Source organism: Carya illinoinensis, chromosome 8, assembly GCF_018687715.1.
Source record: "Carya illinoinensis cultivar Pawnee chromosome 8, C.illinoinensisPawnee_v1, whole genome shotgun sequence".
Lineage (NCBI taxonomy): Eukaryota > Viridiplantae > Streptophyta > Magnoliopsida > Fagales > Juglandaceae > Carya > Carya illinoinensis.
In genome coordinates this window covers 34,557,436-34,575,689 of record NC_056759.1, presented here as the reverse complement: position 1 = coordinate 34,575,689, position 18,254 = coordinate 34,557,436, and the positions used below count along the sequence as shown (strand labels likewise).

General features: G+C 35.6%; 3 protein-coding genes and 1 non-coding gene across 12 annotated transcripts; 1 reads left to right on the top strand and 3 right to left on the bottom strand.

Annotated features, from left to right (window-relative positions):
* Positions 1-701: 701 nt before the first annotated feature.
* On the top strand, positions 702-1,792 carry LOC122319255 (protein SRC2-like). The gene has a single exon (XM_043137241.1). It carries the CDS (start codon positions 798-800, stop codon positions 1,632-1,634), a length of 837 nt encoding a protein of 278 aa, XP_042993175.1. The 5' UTR covers positions 702-797; the 3' UTR covers positions 1,635-1,792.
* A 1,254-nt stretch (positions 1,793-3,046) lies between these two features.
* Positions 3,047-4,031, bottom strand: LOC122319256 (histone H2A.1-like). The gene is made up of 2 exons (XM_043137242.1): positions 3,729-4,031; positions 3,047-3,422 (listed from the first exon to the last, which is right to left on the bottom strand). The coding sequence occupies exons 1-2, from the start codon at positions 3,930-3,932 to the stop codon at positions 3,198-3,200; spliced, it is 429 nt and encodes a 142-aa protein (XP_042993176.1). The 5' UTR covers positions 3,933-4,031; the 3' UTR covers positions 3,047-3,197.
* Positions 4,032-6,883: 2,852 nt separating this feature from the next.
* TRNAG-CCC lies at positions 6,884-6,954 on the bottom strand. Its single transcript has one exon. It is a non-coding gene; the product is annotated as a tRNA-Gly (tRNA).
* Positions 6,955-8,671: 1,717 nt separating this feature from the next.
* Positions 8,672-17,905, bottom strand: LOC122319324 (ATP-dependent DNA helicase Q-like SIM). Of its 9 annotated transcripts, none has more exons than XR_006245058.1 (17): positions 17,691-17,896; positions 15,795-16,345; positions 15,480-15,699; positions 15,275-15,385; positions 14,768-14,957; positions 14,164-14,506; positions 13,745-13,971; positions 13,156-13,212; positions 12,383-12,463; positions 12,121-12,184; positions 11,790-11,889; positions 11,622-11,705; positions 11,353-11,440; positions 10,033-10,149; positions 9,806-9,898; positions 9,317-9,413; positions 9,083-9,217 (listed from the first exon to the last, which is right to left on the bottom strand). XR_006245058.1 is itself a non-coding variant. In XM_043137341.1 (16 exons), exons 1-16 carry the CDS (start codon positions 17,822-17,824, stop codon positions 8,858-8,860), a joined length of 3,051 nt encoding a protein of 1,016 aa, XP_042993275.1. In that variant the 5' UTR covers positions 17,825-17,901; the 3' UTR covers positions 8,672-8,857. The 9 variants fall into 9 exon arrangements, 7 of the variants coding, with proteins under 7 accessions (XP_042993275.1, XP_042993277.1, XP_042993279.1 ...); XR_006245059.1 differs by having other exon boundaries at positions 9,095-9,217; positions 9,321-9,413; XM_043137341.1 differs by having other exon boundaries at positions 8,672-9,217; positions 9,806-10,149; positions 17,691-17,901.
* Between the last annotated feature and the right edge of the window lie 349 nt (positions 17,906-18,254).

Here is an 18,254-nt window from a genome sequence, read left to right as displayed (position 1 = left end):
TATTTTCATCTAATATTATTCTTTCATTCAATAATTACTATTTAGATTAAAAAAATTATATTCTCAAGAAAAAGTATTTAATTTAGAATATAAATTTTAAAATTTGAATCTTTCAAATCAAATCATTATATTTTAATAATATGTTATGTCTACACATCCATTTAAAATAATAATAACTTATTAGAAAACTATATAAATTAAATTAAATAAAAACAATAACTTATTAGAAAAATAAAAATGATAATATAGTGTTAGATTTTTCTAGAATTAAATTAAAAAGTCGTAGCAATTGTTACTATTTTTTTCAACTCCGTATCCTTGAAGGGCCCCCCATGCACACGCGCTCTGTCCAAGTTTCACGAAGTTTCATGATGCGAAGGGAATGAAATTCCTTCAAGTTGAAGAAAAAGCCTTCCAAATTACTTGCAACATTGACACGCAGAAAGAAAACACGTATTTACTCTTATATCTCATATTTATTTATAGAAATAATAATAATACTAAAAAAATAAATTTCTTAGCTATATTTATTTTAACACAGCACATCTATCGATAATTCAAAATAACAAAATTCTAATATTTCTTATAATTTAAAAAAAGAAAAAACGCGTTTGACTATGTTTAACTGTCGTCACCTCCGTTATTGCCTCTGCTCTTTCCCCACAAAGACAACCTCCCTCCCCCTCCTATATATAATCGTTCCAACCCACCCCTGTCATCACAATTTCCACACGCTTATTTTCAGTTCCTCGTCTTCTAGAATTTCTTCTCCGATAATATTCTTTTTCTTCTTCAATATGGAGTGCAGGCCTTTGGATATCGTAATCGAGTCCGCAAAGGACTTGAAGGACGTCAATCTTTTCTCCAAGATGGATGTCTACGCCCTCGTTAATATCGACGGCGACTACTACATCAAATCATCCACCCAAAAGACGCCCACCGACAAAGACTGTGGCACCAGCCCCAAATGGAACTTCCCCGTCAAGTTCACCATTGACGACGCCGCTGCTAATCAGAACCGCCTTACCCTCGTCATCAAGCTCAAGTCAGACAGGAGCTTGGGCGACAGAGAGATCGGCGAAGTCCGCGTGCCTATCAAGGAGCTTTTGGACGGTTTCGGCGATGCCAAGGAAACGAAACACGCTACTTATAGCGTCAGGACCCCGTCTGGGAAGACCAAGGGAACTCTGGATATCTCCTACAAGTTCGGTGAAAAGTTCACCGCGCCTGAGATTAAAAGCAAGCAGGCAGAGCCGGTTATGGCGTACCCTGCGGGCTATGCCGCTGGATCAAGTGGCGCTGCCGCGTATCCTCCACCGGGAGCATACCCACAGCCAACGTATGCGCACCCACAGGCTGCGCCAGGATATGCTGGGTACCCGCCTGGGGGATACCCGCAGTATCCCCAGTACCCTCCGCCTGGCGGGTATCCACCGCAACCGGCTTACGGGTACGGTGGATATGCGGCACCGGTGCAGCAGCCACATAAACCAAAGAAGAATGGTGGGGGAGGGATGGCGTTGGGGCTTGGAGCAGGATTGCTGGGTGGGTTGCTAGTTGGAGACATGATATCGGATGTTGCTTCCTATGATGCGGGATATGATGCTGGTTTTGATGATGGGTTTGATTTTTAATTGTTATTTATTTGTCTTGACACATTTTTTAATTGTCTTCAATTCGTTTTAGATAGAGCGATTTCTGGGCATGTAGATGGAAGAACGAGGATGTAATAAATAATATGCGCTATTGGGTGTATATATTTTTATTCAATGTAACTTTTCATTTTATTTTTTGTGAGATCCCTACACAAAAAACAACGCTATGCTTGGATAGTTCGATGGACTTATAACCATTTACTTGGTAGCAATCTGTTGCAAATGATGCTAAGCTAGCACTAGATAAGTCCAGAACTGGTTTGCACAAAGACTGCACCGTCTTTGAATTCATTTTCTTCATAGCCTCCTATCAACAAGAATTGTCTTTTGTTTTTCATTCTTTAGATGATTTTACATGGTACATATTTAGAAAAGAAATTGAATGAACCATCCTCTCGAGATTATTATGGGTCTTTGACGGAAGGAACCTCAATGAAATTGACCTCCAATTAGAAAGTGGCTTCAGCCGAAAGGTGGTTTGCACACAGATTGCACCGTCTTCGAAATCATTTTCTTCAGAGCCTCCTATCAACAAGAATTGTCTTTTGTTTCTCATTCTTTAGATGATTTTACATTGTACATATTTAGAAAAAAAAATGAATGAACCATCCTCTCGAGATTATTCTGGGTCTTTGACCGGAAGGAACCTCAATGAAATTGACCTCCAACTAGAAAGTGGCTTCAGCCGAAAGGTGGAATTTTTGTTGGCAGCGCGTAATTTTATTTAGCTAAAATTTCTTTCTCAAGATTTAACTTTTAAGAATTTTTTATTTAAAATTAAATCATAGATAAAAACATATCCCCACCAACTTATAAAAAGAGTTGTTCTATTCCATAAAATTCGCATTCCATTTCCATTGATTAGGTGGACATTAGACAAATCAAACACAGATTAAGCTCAAGGCGCTAATAACGTAGTCCCAAACGTAACGGAGCATACTGCTTCCCCAAACTACTGGATTGGATTGGATTGTCACACAAAAGGTAAAAAAATCAAAAATACAATAAAAATTATGAGTGAACTTCTTAGCATAAAGAATCGCAAAATATGTACAGCCGGAACCGAACGAGATGCATCAACAATTTCTGAACCGGCGTTCCTGACGGTGACTCAACATGCCGACAGGATTTACTCGGCGTAAAGTAAAATGAGAATCCAATTTCTTAGTCACCAATCCATTCGTAACTTATGTCCCAATTTATATTACCAAACCGTAACTTTAAAGTCACATAAATCCTAGGATTTACCGGACGCACCATAAAATTATCGGTTCCCAGCATCAACATTTAGAGTCACATATATGTCACCTGACCCAGTGCAGTACGAAGTTAAGAACAAACAATAAACAGAAACGCAGACGCCAAGGGCGCCTTTTGGACACCTACAAAAATAAAGAAAACAGGCAGCTTTCCATTTAACTAATTTTGAATTTAGCATCTACAATTCCGCAACAGAAACTTGCGAAAAGGGTAGGAGAAACCACCATCCTTGTTGTAATACTAAAAGAAAATTACTACTTCTGTTATTTATCTTTCTCGAGTTTAGGCTTTCTTGGGCGACTTGGACACCTTCTCGGATTCGGAAGTAGCGGTTTTCTTTGGTAGTAATACTGGGTTGATGTTTGGCAGAACTCCGCCGTTGGCAATGGTGACGCCTTGAAGCAGCTTCCCCAGTTCCTCGTCGTTCCTCACAGCCAAAAGCACGTGCCTTGGATTTATCCTGTTTTTCTTGTTATCACGTGCTGCGTTCCCTGCCAATTCCAGCACCTGCATTTCATTCCAAGCATTCTTTCAGAACCATCAAAAGAAATGATGCCGAGAAAATACATGACAAACAAATGAGGCTAGGTTGCGAATCTAAGAGTTTTGGCAACCAAAATAACCCGGATCTGAAATTTAAACATTCAGATTCCTCACACTTCCGTTTTCACCAAACGCAAAGCAAATAAAAAAACGCCATTATCTGATTTTCCCCAAATTTTCAGTAGCCAAACACAGGGAATGGTCAATCGAGATACACGGCATCATAGAGAGAAAAGGGCAAAAGAGCATGTTTGTAGGATCCGTAAGTACCTCAGCGGCAAGATATTCAAGGACCGCAGCGAGGTAGATCGGAGCCCCTGTGCCCGTTCTCTGGGCGTAGCGACCCTTCTTCAAGTACCGAGCGATCCGACCAACGGGGAACTGGAGCCCTGCCTTGATTGACTTCGACACCGACTTCTTCCTGTCTCCACCCCTTCTTCCTCCCGCTCCCCTCGTTGTCTTCGCGGCCTCCATTGGAGAGAAAATCTACGACCTCCGTTAACAAAAACGATCCGATTTTTAGTCAAAATGAACTATGAATCTCAAAAGCGCTCTTTCGAATTTAAAGTGAATTGTCAAGAGGCGGCATTTAATTTATACCGATGGGTGAAGTGCTATCCTGACTTAGATCGGACGGCTACATGTTGCCACGTTGGCGATCCGTGTTATGGTCCTAAAGATTCTGACAAGATGACGGGTGAGACTGACGCCTAAGAAGTGTGTGACATACTGGCGATCCGTTGATTTTCCACCTCGAATGGATGGTGATCTAACGGTCTTAAGTAAGTCACGTTGGACATCCATGAGGTTTTGGTTTCGGCCAATGGCGTCGTCTCTTATACGGATATAGTACTAGTATTAATATTAAAATATAAAAGTACTAGAATATTAATAAATTATAGTGGTTTAATATAGTATTAGTATTAATATACATTAGTATACTAATGTATACCAATTAATTAAAGTGAATTGTAATTAATATATTAATATATATTAGTACTACTAATGTATTATATATTTATCAAAAGAATTACCTATAAAAAAAATGTATTATATATTTATCAAAAGAATTAAAATAAATATGTTGAGAATTTATTAGACTTAAAAATATAATTAATATATATTTTCTACTACTAACGTATGATCGAACAAATGTTCATATTTAGTATTATAATTTTATGTTATAAATTATAATATAAAATTATTTCATATATAATTATATATATTATATATAAAAATTATATATATATATAAGATTTTATATAATATAGAAAATTAATTATATATATAAACATTGAATCGATCCAGTCCAGTTCCGAAAATCCTAAAATCAGAACCGAACCGATTATATCTAGTTTGTAAAATCATGGATGATTTTAAAGGATAAGATAAATAAACCATTGGGATGTTCTAACAATCTCATTTTTTTCTACTGCATTGGATTAGTCATATATAAATTTTTCTGTTATTAATAAATTGGTTTTTATTTAACCAAAATAAGATATTTTATTACTCAAGAACTGAAATTGAGATACATGGTTTATCCCTTTGAATCGGATCATGAATTGATTCCGGATATTCTTCAACCTAACATCGCATCCTAATAAAACTTAAAAGCCATTCTAGTAAACTTATGAGCTACACCATTCTCTTCTCTATATATGTAAACAGAAAAGATCAATCAATTCTATGCTTAAAGACTTGTTTTAGATCTTCTATAATTTGTCTATGCCAAGCACAATTTTCTTCTGTTTTTTGTATTACCTTTATCATTGAGAAGCAAAGAAATAAAGTCACATCTCATGTATAGTTGTATGCTTGGTTTTGTATGGTACTCGACTTGTCGGAGTTGCTAGTGGGGTTGGTGGTCTCTGAAAGCTGGTTGCTGTTTGCTCTTTGACCAATTGATGGAATTTTTTGTATCACATATATATTCATGTAATGTAATGGAATGACATTGATTTTGATACATGAAATTTGTATTGTAGACAATTCTCTGAAATTTGTATTAAGTTGTGAAATTGGTGTTGGAATCACATGTTATCATTTGTTGTTGAAATTGGTGTATGTTTGTTAATGTTCAATTTTAAGACAACATAATTGGTGTATATTTATAGATCTTTATATAGTTGGTCTTAATTGCAAAATTTATATATATATAATTAACTTTAGGGAAAAAATTATTATTAATAATAATAAAAAATAATATTTTATTATTGTTTTGACTAAAAGATGCATAATTCAATGTGTGAGTCTTTATTGAATGGCAAAGACAACCTCCAAAACATGTGATTTTGTATTTGCATTTGACTATACCAATACCAGTGCTCTAAGGCATTAACCACATAAGAGAGAGTGAATAGATTTAACTTAGTCCCATTTGGATGTTGAGATCACTCAATCCATCTCAACATCACTCAAATACAAACAATTTTAAATTTTAAATTTTTGACTTTTTAATCTAATCATTATAATTTTCTCAAACTTACGAATAAAATATAAAGCGAAAAGCTTATATGCTGCCCATGTTTGACCACCCTAGTTGATCGCTGGTCAAATTATTTTTTTACTTAATGATTAATGAAGTAATTTTAAGTGTATTTGTATATTTTTTTTTTATTTTTTAAAAATATTTAAATATATTAAAAAAATGTGAAAAAAAAGAGTCTGGGCGGCACACCCAACGGAAAACGCTGGGTGGCATAGTAGCCCGATCCAAATATAAAAAAAAATTTGAATTTTTTAAATTTCAAAATAAAACTAATATTAAAAAACTATATTTTAATAATATTTTAACTTCATAATATTTTTATTCAATTTTTCACCTCCTCTTTTTCAAAACTTCTTAAAATATATTAACTCAAACTGTCTTACTATTATTTACAAACTATTTCGAAATTTCACATCTATTTAACTTATATGTTGCTTGGACTATATAATTCAAGCGTTTGTCAATGCTTCCGCAAACTTTCTAAAGAAGGAAACTTCTTAGAGATTAGGTTTTATATGGCTACACATATGAGAGAAGATGAAATAAAAGTTTAAAGTTAAATAAAATATTGTTAGAATATAATTTTTTAATATAATTTTTATTTTAAAATTTGAAAAAATTGAATTATTTATTATATTTTTTTGTAAAATTTTTTTATAAGATGAAATGAGATAGTTTGAATTGTGTAACTAAACCAAGCATGCTAGTACAATCAAATTTGGCTTAGAACTCGAACTGTAATTTGTTTCATGTGCCATATTTTTCAAGTTAGACAGACATACACAAGGAAAAAAAGAGGTAAAAGAAGTCGACTATGGCAAAGCCATCACAGCCACAATCCACGAACGTTTGTTGTTTGTTAAAGAAGATACATACGACACAATGTAAAAGGATAAAAGAATTGTTGAGGATAACAAAAAATATATAAACATTCTGCGCATCCGGGGAATCGAACCCCGGTCAGTACCGTGGGAGGGTACTATGATACCACTACACTAGATGCGCTAATTCTGATAAATGACTTGAAGGTTATAATCTAATAGTCTTTCCATCGCCCAAATTCTTTCCTCTCCCTTTCCACTATTGAGAAGTTCTTTAAATCTTTAAGGACAGAAAAACTCTGCTTGCACACGGGGTGGGGGAATCCCCGCGTGCACGTACAACCACATGTTATAATGAAACGATCCGTTTCATTATTAAACATCTCAGTTGATATTTAAAATGCAGCTGATCCACAACTCCTTCGATTTTCCACAACTCTTTCGGTTTGAAATTTTCCTAAGTTGAAGAGTGTGAAGAAGATGCATAGAAGAGAATCAGAAAGACTGCTTCTCATCTTTCTCTCCTTCGCATCTGAAACTTCATCCTCTTCTAATTTTTTTATTTTTTTTAATTCTTCTCATCTGAAACGCAGCACTCATCTCGTATACCCACGGAACAATTTTCCTTAAGTCTTCAAAGCATTCTTCTATTTTTTATTTATTTATTCATCTCATCTGAAACGCAGCACCCATCTCGTATACCCACAGAACAGTTTTCCTGAAGTCTTTAAAGCACACACACTCTCTCTCTCTGTCTCTCTCTCTCTCTCTCTCTCTCTCTCTCATCTGTGCTTTCTTTTTTGCTGTGTCTATGATTTTTATCCGAAACTTCCATATTTTCATTACAAATCTCAAGACCCATATTATCTTGCACTTTCGCGTTCATTTGTTTAAGAAAAATCAAAGCTTTGATGTAAATATGGAGGAAGAAGAAGGTTTCAGTGAGTTGGGTTAATCATGTTTATTTTGCAAAGGAGGGAGAGAGTGAGAAAGTGAAGTAAAAAAAAAAAAAAAAAAGTGAAAGACCTGTTGTTGTTGTATACTTATATATAAGTTAAATATAAGGCTGAGTGGTATACTGCCGCATCAACGATTCCTTCAAAGGTACCCAACGACGGGTATCTGTAGCAAAGCTCTTAAAGACAACTTAAAATAGTGATAATTGTTGTGGAAATTCAATGAAATAATGTTTTGAGCGTTGCATTGAAGAAATATGCAATAAAATAAAAAGAGAATGACAAGTGTCATCAAATTTGCAAGAGTTTGGGTGCCATGATCTCATCAAGAACCATTCATTATTAGCTTTGCATACAAAAAACTTAGCGTATTGATCTGTTGTGTATCTCTTGTTAAATGATGGCTTATTTTCTCTTATATATTTGGTTTTAGAAAATCTATTTTAAGCCTTATTTTATACACATTCAATACATCACTGATGTGAAAGCTTTCCACATCACTGATGTGCAAACTTTTCACGTCAACTGTACTAAAAAATAATTAGTGTGTTGATTTTTTTAAAAACTATACTGAATTCCACTTCAATGATGTGTTAACACACTAGTTTATATATGGCAAAACTCATTTAATTTTGCATAAATTAGAGGGAAAAGTGCTTTGCATGAACCAAGACTAAAAGGAAAATAAAGTAATTCACAAATGGCTAATGGCTATATTAATGAGTACATTACGCCCATTCTGCAGCTCTATCAATCTCATTCTGTCCTTCAAGTTTCCTCCAGTTTGTTCTAAATGGATTTTCCAATGCGTGAGATTGCAATTGAGGTTTTCAGTCTGAGTTCATGGTTTTGATGGAAAACAAAATGTTATCGACCCGACAGACAATGATTTGTAAATCCATCCTCATTCCACCTCCACTCCAATGCTACTACACAAGTTCTTGCTTTACTGCTGCAAATTCTTGAAATTAAGAACTTCTCTAATTCCTTTCAAATTTGATATTATGCTCTTTAACAGTGCATATACAAAACCATGCTCTTCAAAAATTTAATAATTGTTATTGAAGATCAGAACAATCCAATCGAGTCTTCAATATATGTTTTACGCTATCAGATTCAATGGCACCTTGATCACTGATATTTTGAGAGTTTCGATTCTATCCTTCCTCTAACAGTTCTTAAATCTGGGTTGCGTTTACTTGATTTTCTACTTCGTGAGGTTTGTGGTCCTCGATGCTTTCGTTTCCGTGGTGCAGTTGACCTTTCTGGCTTTCTATTCCGTTGCACCTGCATCCTCTCTAAGCGCTGGCGTCGGATCTCAGGATCCGCCCAGCCTTTTCCCCATTCTGAGAAAGTTGTACAAGATTTGTGCTTGCTCACTGACAGCAGCATATCTGCCTCCGGATAAACATAAAAAAATTGATCCTTTTCAGATTGAAAAAGTTCCAGGCCGAGTTTTGTTGGCTCTGGGAATTGAATCTGAACATGAATCTGCACAAGACAATGGATTTAAATATGATGGCACACAAGTCTAGCAACACACGATCAAGGACATGCACGCATATGAACTCGGTCACAAAAAGAAAATACCCACGCATGGGGTGCTATCAGACGTACGAACATGGATGTAGCTCCTAGTTTTAGACGGGTGCAAACAAGTACTTCGCTATTTCCGTCCCCAGTTGGACTGCACGGGAGGGATGTTAATGACCAACAACTTTTGATTTCAGTTTACAAAACACAACTGAAATAGAAAAAATTTATGTTGTCGCTCGAGATCCCTCATCAAATATTTAGTCTCGATATAATGTCAAATCCAACCGAATTATGTAATCACAATAATGAGCATAAAATTGCCCGAAGTCCTTCATAACTTAGAGCAGACTTGGTCTATAGTCCACTAGTCATGCTGGGGCCGACCAGCACAGTTGGTAAAAAACTTGGCCAAATCCAGAAGCTAGAATAGCATGGTTGTCAATATAATTACCTGGGCATAGAACTTCTCAAGGTGTTGCCACTCACTTGGTCATATGGACTAAAAATTGGAAATTGGCACAGGATAAATCAGTTTTTGATTACCTTCTTATCTGCCTCTCGAATGTATCCTTTATCTTCCATAATCCGTGCAAGACCTCGCCACCATAGCAGATCAGTTGCCACAAATTTTTGGGACTGCATGTGGCCATCAGATAAAAACAAACAAATAGCAAGAATTTGAGAAACGTCTTAAACCCCCATATAAAACATCTGGCACACACATTCCCACCATCGCAGAACACACACACACAGGCTAAATTTAGTGTCACCTGCTCCCTTATTTTACCAACAAGCATTCTGAGATTCGGCATTTCCATAGAGTGCCATTGCTTCATGCCAGTGCATGTAGCATCATCATATGAGCCATCCATAAAACTTTCCTTCTCCTGAAATTCAATGGGTCCCAATTTTAGAAATAACAGTACTTATAACCACCCTCCATCCACTAGGAAATGATGTATCCATCAAGAGTTTTGTTATTTACAACTCAGTGCGTAAACATACTACTTTTTGTGGGGCTCATTATGGTTATAAAATGCCAAAATACCAATACTACTTTATACTAGCTGATGTGGCAAGCTTCAACATCAGTAGTGTGTTGGGTGTATTAATAAGTATGCTTGCAAATAGAATTTTTTTGTCCATCAACTACTAGGAATTTCAAAACTAATTGCATTTTGAAATTTAGCAATAAGTTTTTACAGAATATTCACATATATATATATACTGATATTATCAGATTATTTATTAAAAGATCATTTTTTTTCCCTATCAGCTTTAACATTTTTGGATAATTTGTAATTTAATAAAGTATAATAATTCACATAACAACAGTTCTAAATTCAAACCTTATCTGCATAAAACCTCCTCTTTTGCTTAAATGTTCCACATGTTATGCCAATTTATTAATTTCGACATGTTGCTTGAGATAGAGTACTGGAACACTCATTAAACAATTAAATTAACCTTCCCCTTAAGGGTGGGCAGCGGGGGCCTGCACCCTACTACCCTGCCCCCGTCCACTCCTTAGGTAGAATGCCCAGCGAGGGCTAGGGGCGGGCTGACCCTAGCAGGGCCCCGCCCCCAGCTCCGCTTCACCGTATATTAAAAAATATTTTTTATATATTTATATAAATAAATATACTGTATAATTTGTTGAAGACTTGAAGTTGTATTCAAGTTATTGGATTGCCTTAGCCTCCTAACTCCTAAGCCAACCTTTACATAGGAAGCCAAGGCAATACAATAGTTATACTTAAGCAATGTGGGACTCAATAGATTGGCCTAGGCGGAGTGGGGGGTGGGGGTTGAAAATGGTGCAGGAAATGGTCCCCCCCGCCCCGCACCATGCTGGTATCACCCCTACTTTCCCTACTACTATAAGTTTTTGAAATAATTGGTGCATTAACACACATGTACATATGTTCATACGTCAACATGAATGTATATGCATACTTAGACAATGAAAGAAAAATACGCTGCCAAAAAATACCAAGAAATAGTAAAAAATAATAGTGTGGCACGTATATTGCATGCTAAAACCAAATATCTATGACAAGTAATGCAGCTAAATCATGAATTGAACTTACATGATGAGAAGCAATAGCCTGCATCAACACATCTGCCTCCTCTTTCAAATTCTGCATTCCAGGAGGTCCATCAACACAAACATCACATCTGCATATTAGATGAGTATACCATTTAGCCATAACTAGAAACAGGGATTACTAACCATGGCATTGTAGCATACTCATTGCTTAATGTTACTGAGATGATAATTATAGGTTAACCTATACAAAATTTGAATAAAAAAAAATTGTATTGCTGATATCCTGAAATGAAACGAAGAGATACATACAAGAGACACTTCTCATAACTCAGATCCTCCCCAAAGTACTCCACAAGTGTCTTAGCCCGACAGCGATAAGTATTCATGCCATATCTGTAATTGTATCATAGTATGCAATAAAATTTTCAAGACAAAAGGAAACAAAGATAGCTGGAAGGAAATGCATGTGACATTAACCTGAAGCAGTCAGATAGCATCTTATATGCATGTTTCGTCTGCTCTTCACTTCTTTTGCTCGGCAAGAGTGATGGTACTCGTGTTAGATTTGCATACAGAGCTGTTCAGCAAAAACACAACACATTCTATGTAACTCTTTAAACAACATATTTGCTTTTATAACAGTTTACAGCACCCTGTTGAATTATCTAGACTTCACAACAGAGATCATGCTCCACAAAGCTGAATAAGGTGAGCAAGGAGTTGAAGATACAGGCATTACGCTGAAAACAAAAAGCATGTGGGAGCCGTAAGCAATAGAAATAAATTTCTGACTAAGAAAAAGAATTACTGCAATCTGCTAATTTCCCATCCCTGCCAGCTCGACCAGCTTCTTGATAGTATGCCTCCAAACTCTGGAAGAAAACTGATGATTAGAACAAGCTCATGTCACCAAATATCTTACGATTATATTGCCATGCACAAGACTAGCAAGTTTACAAACAGATCATTAATTGACAGTCAGTTTATTCATAACAGTGAGTGCATAAGTCCACCGACAAAGAAATGTGAAACCCAGTAAACATTTTATATATTCAAATTTAAGAGATTACCTGTGGCCAACCATAGTGGATAATTCTTCGGACATTCAACTTGTCAATTCCCATTCCAAAAGCAATTGTTGCAACGACAACCTGGAGGTAGAGGAGAAATATAGTTGAGACATATTGAAATGGAACCAAAATGGAATACAAATGCCATGAGACCATCTAAAATCTCTCTTGATGAATCGAAATTACTTATATTAACAAGACATAAAACATTATAGTAATGACAAGAAAAGGCTAAAATGGAAAAGTACTGCTTTTCTTTGTGATCTAATATTTGAGTCTCGCCAAGCTAGAAACAATATTTAAACATTCTGTCCATCTGTTAGGATTGAAATATACGGCATAGACCTATTTAATACAAACTAATAGAAGTAAATTATTTTATAGGCACTATTTGTGCACAAAAGTAATATCCTAATGTCCGATTTGGACACCAACTTGAATCTTTATTCAGAAAAGACAGATATAAAGGATATTCCCTTCAACTAAGAAAATAAAATTAAAAAATTTCATACCATTTAGGTACATTTATCAGTACATGCTGCAAAATATAGCAATATTCAAACATCAAAATTCCAGACATATAAAATCTATCTTTTTTTATTGAGCAAATTACATATCACCCTCCACCGTCTTCTAGAGAGAGTAAATTATATTTGAACTAAAGCTTATTGCCATAGGAAGCCATTAGTCATAAAAGATGGCATCTATGGATGTATAAAACAATCCTGACTTATCCATTAACATTATCATCTATGAAGAATGAAAGCCCATACCTCTAAATTGTTTTCATGAAATTCCTTGTGAACCTGCCTTAAATGTGATTTTGGCAACTGGGGAAAGAAATAATCTCATATTAATCACATACCGAACAGAGAGAGTTCCAATGTTTAAAGCATGTGATCAACACAATACTAGAGCAAATGTTACGTGAATGATGAGCTGGTAGAATTAATGAGGGGGAGAGTAGGACAATCATATGGGAAAAAAAACACAGAAAGAAATTAAAACAGGAAAGCAATCATTGCAAGCAGGGCTCAAAGTGCATGATAATCAAGTATATTATTAAATTGCTAATGCGTTCACCTGATTTCCCTGTTTCTTAATGTTTCCTCACCATCATATATTCTGCAGTAATTTCTATTTATCTCACATATAAACTTCAACTTTTAGCTACAAGAAAACTGGGGTTCAGAAATTTGGGGAACCACACATTTCTGCAAGAGAAATCTTTGTTGGTCTAAGAGATTGCCTTAGTGGGACGACAAAGTTAGAGAAGCACGTTAGGATCATAATTAGAAAACAAATATCACACCGTTAGGCATATAAATACACTTCTAGTAAATTTTCATGTGCAATACATACCGAAGCATTATAAGCAGCAGCCTTCACACCACGCTCACAAAGATATTTTGTGATGTTCAATGTCTCTTTTCTAGTAGGAACATATATAATGGTCAATCCTTGTTCTAAAGGTTCATGGAGAAGTCTTAGTATTTCTTTCGGCTCATTTGGTGGATCGACTGTCTTTGATAACCCACTCGAACCCCAGCATGCATGAGGAGATTGCCCACAGAATTCACCAAAGGCAACTGCAAGAATAAAAGTGATCGAAACATGAACCAATAATCATTGATTTGCAACAATTTTAAAGTTTAGTTATACAACATAGTTAGTAATTTCATTATTGAAATTACTTTCAAGTTCTAATTTACTTAAAATGCTATCTACTGAAATAGAACAATAGTGAAGAAAAAAACCAAATAGTGACAGAAGATCCGTACCATCCCAATCATCCACACCATGAAAGACATCCACATCATTTTCCAAATATTCAATGGACATTTCTTTTCCCTTCATAGCTGTTGACCCATTTTCCTTCATTGAATATGGTTCATCAATATCTCTGTCCGAATACGAATCCTCAGTGTGGTTTTGATCATTTCGAGAGATTCCATCTGCCTTATATATGCAACTAATATCAGGGCCATCAGATGCACCACCTAATTCTTCTGACATTGTAATCTGTTTCTTGTAACCAGTCTTTCTCTTTCTGACGTATATGTCTATCAGTTCACAGAAATCCTTCCCATAGGAAGATGGTGAAGATGTTCTACTATGTTTTACCTGTAAATAGCAGCAAGTAAATCATAGCTATTTTTTCAATAACAGATATGGATGTTTAGTTAGAGGCAATGTCAAATACGATGGTAGAACAAAAAATGATAAAGAAAACAGTTCTAGTCAAATTATGCTTAAAAAATATGCCGTCCAAAAAAACTTGCAACTTTCCTCTTGGAAAGCAAACCCTCAAATTGAAATCTCATAGAAAGGACCAATCTGGAAATCATGCCTGAGAACATGCTAAAAATACATTAAAAACCTCACCGAAAACCGAAGATTTGAGCGGAAAAATGAAGTAAGCACAATCTTTGTTTCCTTCGACATGGATAGAGACTTAAGAATGTCTTCTCGAACCCGTATTGTGGCAGTAGCAGTCAATGCCATCAGTGGTATATCAAATTCTAAAAATTTTAAATTGCAAGCACTGAAGTTCTCCCGCAGCACAGACAATCGCCTGAAACAATACATAAGTCAAATAATTACAACAACTCTAATCATCTAATACAAGACCTACATTGATGGGCCTCAAAAGAGCTCAAAGGCACATTCACAGACAATGTAGACATATTGGTTACTAATACGCAATAAACAGGTGATCGTTCTTGGTTCCAAGCCAAGAGGTGAAGGGCAAGTTGTATGCACATATGAAAAGGAAAGTAATAATATGCAGTAGTGACAATCAAATCCGATGACTGCTGCTGATAAAAAAATATATAATAATAATAATTAAAAAAAAAAAGAGCATCTGGGAAAAGATGGAAAATCATAAACCTGTAATCAGGCCGAAAATCATGGCCCCACTTGGAAACACAATGGACTTCATCGATTGCAAATAAAGCAATTCCACGACTTTCTGCAAGCCTCTGAAGTGGTTCTATCAATCTGCAATAGTGGAGATTGTATTTTCTTTTAACTAAAACAGGAAAAAAATCCAAAGCCTCTTTAAAACAAATGTCACAGAGGATATGATTTTTACCTTAAAATTGTCTCTGGACAAACATATATTATGTCATACATGCCTCTCATTGCTTTCTGTTCCACAGAACTGTCAGGTTGCCCAGACCCAAGAAAGCAAGCAGAGATCCCATGTTTTGCAAGTTTTAAGCACTGATCATGCATCAAGCTAATCAAGGGGGAAATCACAACTACAACCTTCCCTGTTAATAATGCTGGAATCTGAAAACAGAGTGATTTTCCTATAGAAAGGCAATTATCTCAAAGTAATTAGCACCCACCCAAACAAATCGTAATAGGTACATACAGATAGATACATAAAACATACGAACATTACCAGACCCTGTTGCAGCAAGAACAAGGCAATCTTGGTGAGCAAACCAGGCAGCCAATGCTTCCTTTTGGAAATTCTTCAGAGATGAATAACCAAAATGATTTTGCAAGAGACTGATAGCTTTCTTCTCCCAATCTGTTCCAATGTCTAACTCCTGAGTGCAATCCCTATGGTCTTTAACATAAGAAGGCGACACATTTGATCCAGACACCAACATATCAGGTACAGCATCAACCTTGCTTGGTTTCGGTCTAGCTTTGAATTGGAAATGGTCCAGTATGCTAGACTGTCGTGTTTCACTTGAAGGATGCAAGGAGGAGAAGGCTCTCTTTCGCAGAGCCTTTCTATTGCCCGTGGAACATCTAGAACTACTTGATGTGCCCCCACCATTTCTACAAGGACCATTCAAGATATAGTCAAGTGCATCAACAAATGATGGACCCCTTGCTTTTACACCTTCTTTGACGGCGAAATCCTCAAATCCCATTTCAATCAGTTTTTCAATGACTTGGTCAGAAGATGCATCATTGCCATCCATGATATGAAAATGTTCTCTGAGGAAAAATTGGATACCAAAAAGTCAAGGTTACAACAAGAACAAAGATGTATAATTGAAAAAGGTTCAATCTCCTGTGATGTCCATGCAGCTACATATACAAACTCTAACATATGAAGCCTTAAATCAAATGACTTTATATGAAAATAAGGCAAGACAAACTCCTAAGCAGAGAACTATTCATTCACAAATTTTCCCAAAAGCAACACTGTCTAAGTCTTTGTCCTCAAAGAGATAAATCGGGGGAATTAAAAAGTCCTGGCTAAACATAAATTATCAAAAATTATAGGAAGGGGAAAAACAAGTACTAAAACGCAACAATGAGAGGATTGTTTCAAGGAGTCTCAAAGATAAACGTCGAAGACCTAATTAGCAGGGAATTCAAATTGCAGCTAAATTTCATAAAAATGAATAAATAAACATTAGTCACAGCCTAACACTAGTTTCAAATGAAAGAAAAAAGGGAAACCCAGTCCTACTAAATTATTCATGTAAATCTAACACTAAATGAGGCAGAGGGACAAATCAGTATCCAAAACTCATTGCTAAAGACTTAAGGGGCAAGTGATCTCACTGGGGGAAAAAAAGGCATAAAAGCATTAATCAAGCACAATCCATTATTTGCACAGTCAAGGTTTTTTCTTTCATTTGCTCTAAGAATTATATCAATAAAAAGAAACAAAGACACAAGTTTTTTTCCGTGACTTTATAAGCAACCTAACGGAGAGTCAGCAAAATCATCTTTAATACAACTCAACAAATTATAAAAACCAAATAATCAATGCAAACCCCTAATGTCTTTTTATTGGCACTGCCTGGAACAAAGTCTTAAGAAATCCGGGGATTACACAAGCTCTAAGTTTTCACGTGTAATTCGGCTAGTTTAATGATAAATTCTCCTGTCCGATAGCCCCAAAAGTGTAAACTCCTACATAAAAACTGATGGGAACCAAGGCCTAGATTTTGATATAATCTAGGTTCTTGAACGAGTTCTCAACGGGTCTAAATTCTCCATCCATAGACTTGAATTTGGCGTTCTTGGATAAGTTTTCAAATTGATTGTGGGTTCAAAGAATTCTCTTCCCGCGGGTTCATATCAAAAACACTCAGTTGGTTTTCATTGTATACAAACTTTTCCTCTCCATTGTCGTAGCGACCAAATAATGCCTCTACGTGAAAAAAAAAATGTTCTATTCCGATTCCAATTAATCAAAGGTTATAATATTAATTTTCCGGACCATGATAAGAGAGAGCAAATACAGAAGATCATCGAGAAGCAACACCAGATAAAAAGACAAAATTAAATGGCGAAATTATTACGATGAAAAATATAATCAGAAAACCTGAAACACACCCCAGAGAGAGAGAGAGAGAGTTCTGACCTCTTAGATGCGTTTCCCGCCAGACGGTGCGAGACTTTGAATTCGGGAGAAATTCTGAGAGTTCGCAGGGCAGGTGGGTCATAAGGGCAAAACATTCTTCACATCTTTTCATTACCTTTGGATGCAAAATCCAGACGACGTCGTATGGCTCAGATCTGTACCCTGGTGGGATACGTTTTGTTTTTCTCCAGTCGGAATATTTTCTAAGTAGTTTTTAGATAATTTTGTGTAATACTTTCTTTTACTAATAATGTTCATATAGTCGTAGAGTATACAAGTACGTGCAATTATTTTGAAAAAGAGTAGAATTCACTAAGAAAAAATTAATTTTTTTATCCGTATTTATTTATTTATTTTTAGAGTAATTGCACAATACTTATTCATTTACGATTGTAATTATCATTTCTCCTTACAAAGACATGCTCTTAGTTAATCAATCACCTTTGATAAGCTGAGGTACAAATAAATTTGCATTAGGAAAGAACTACCCATAATAATATGAAACAATTAGTTTATAACCCCATT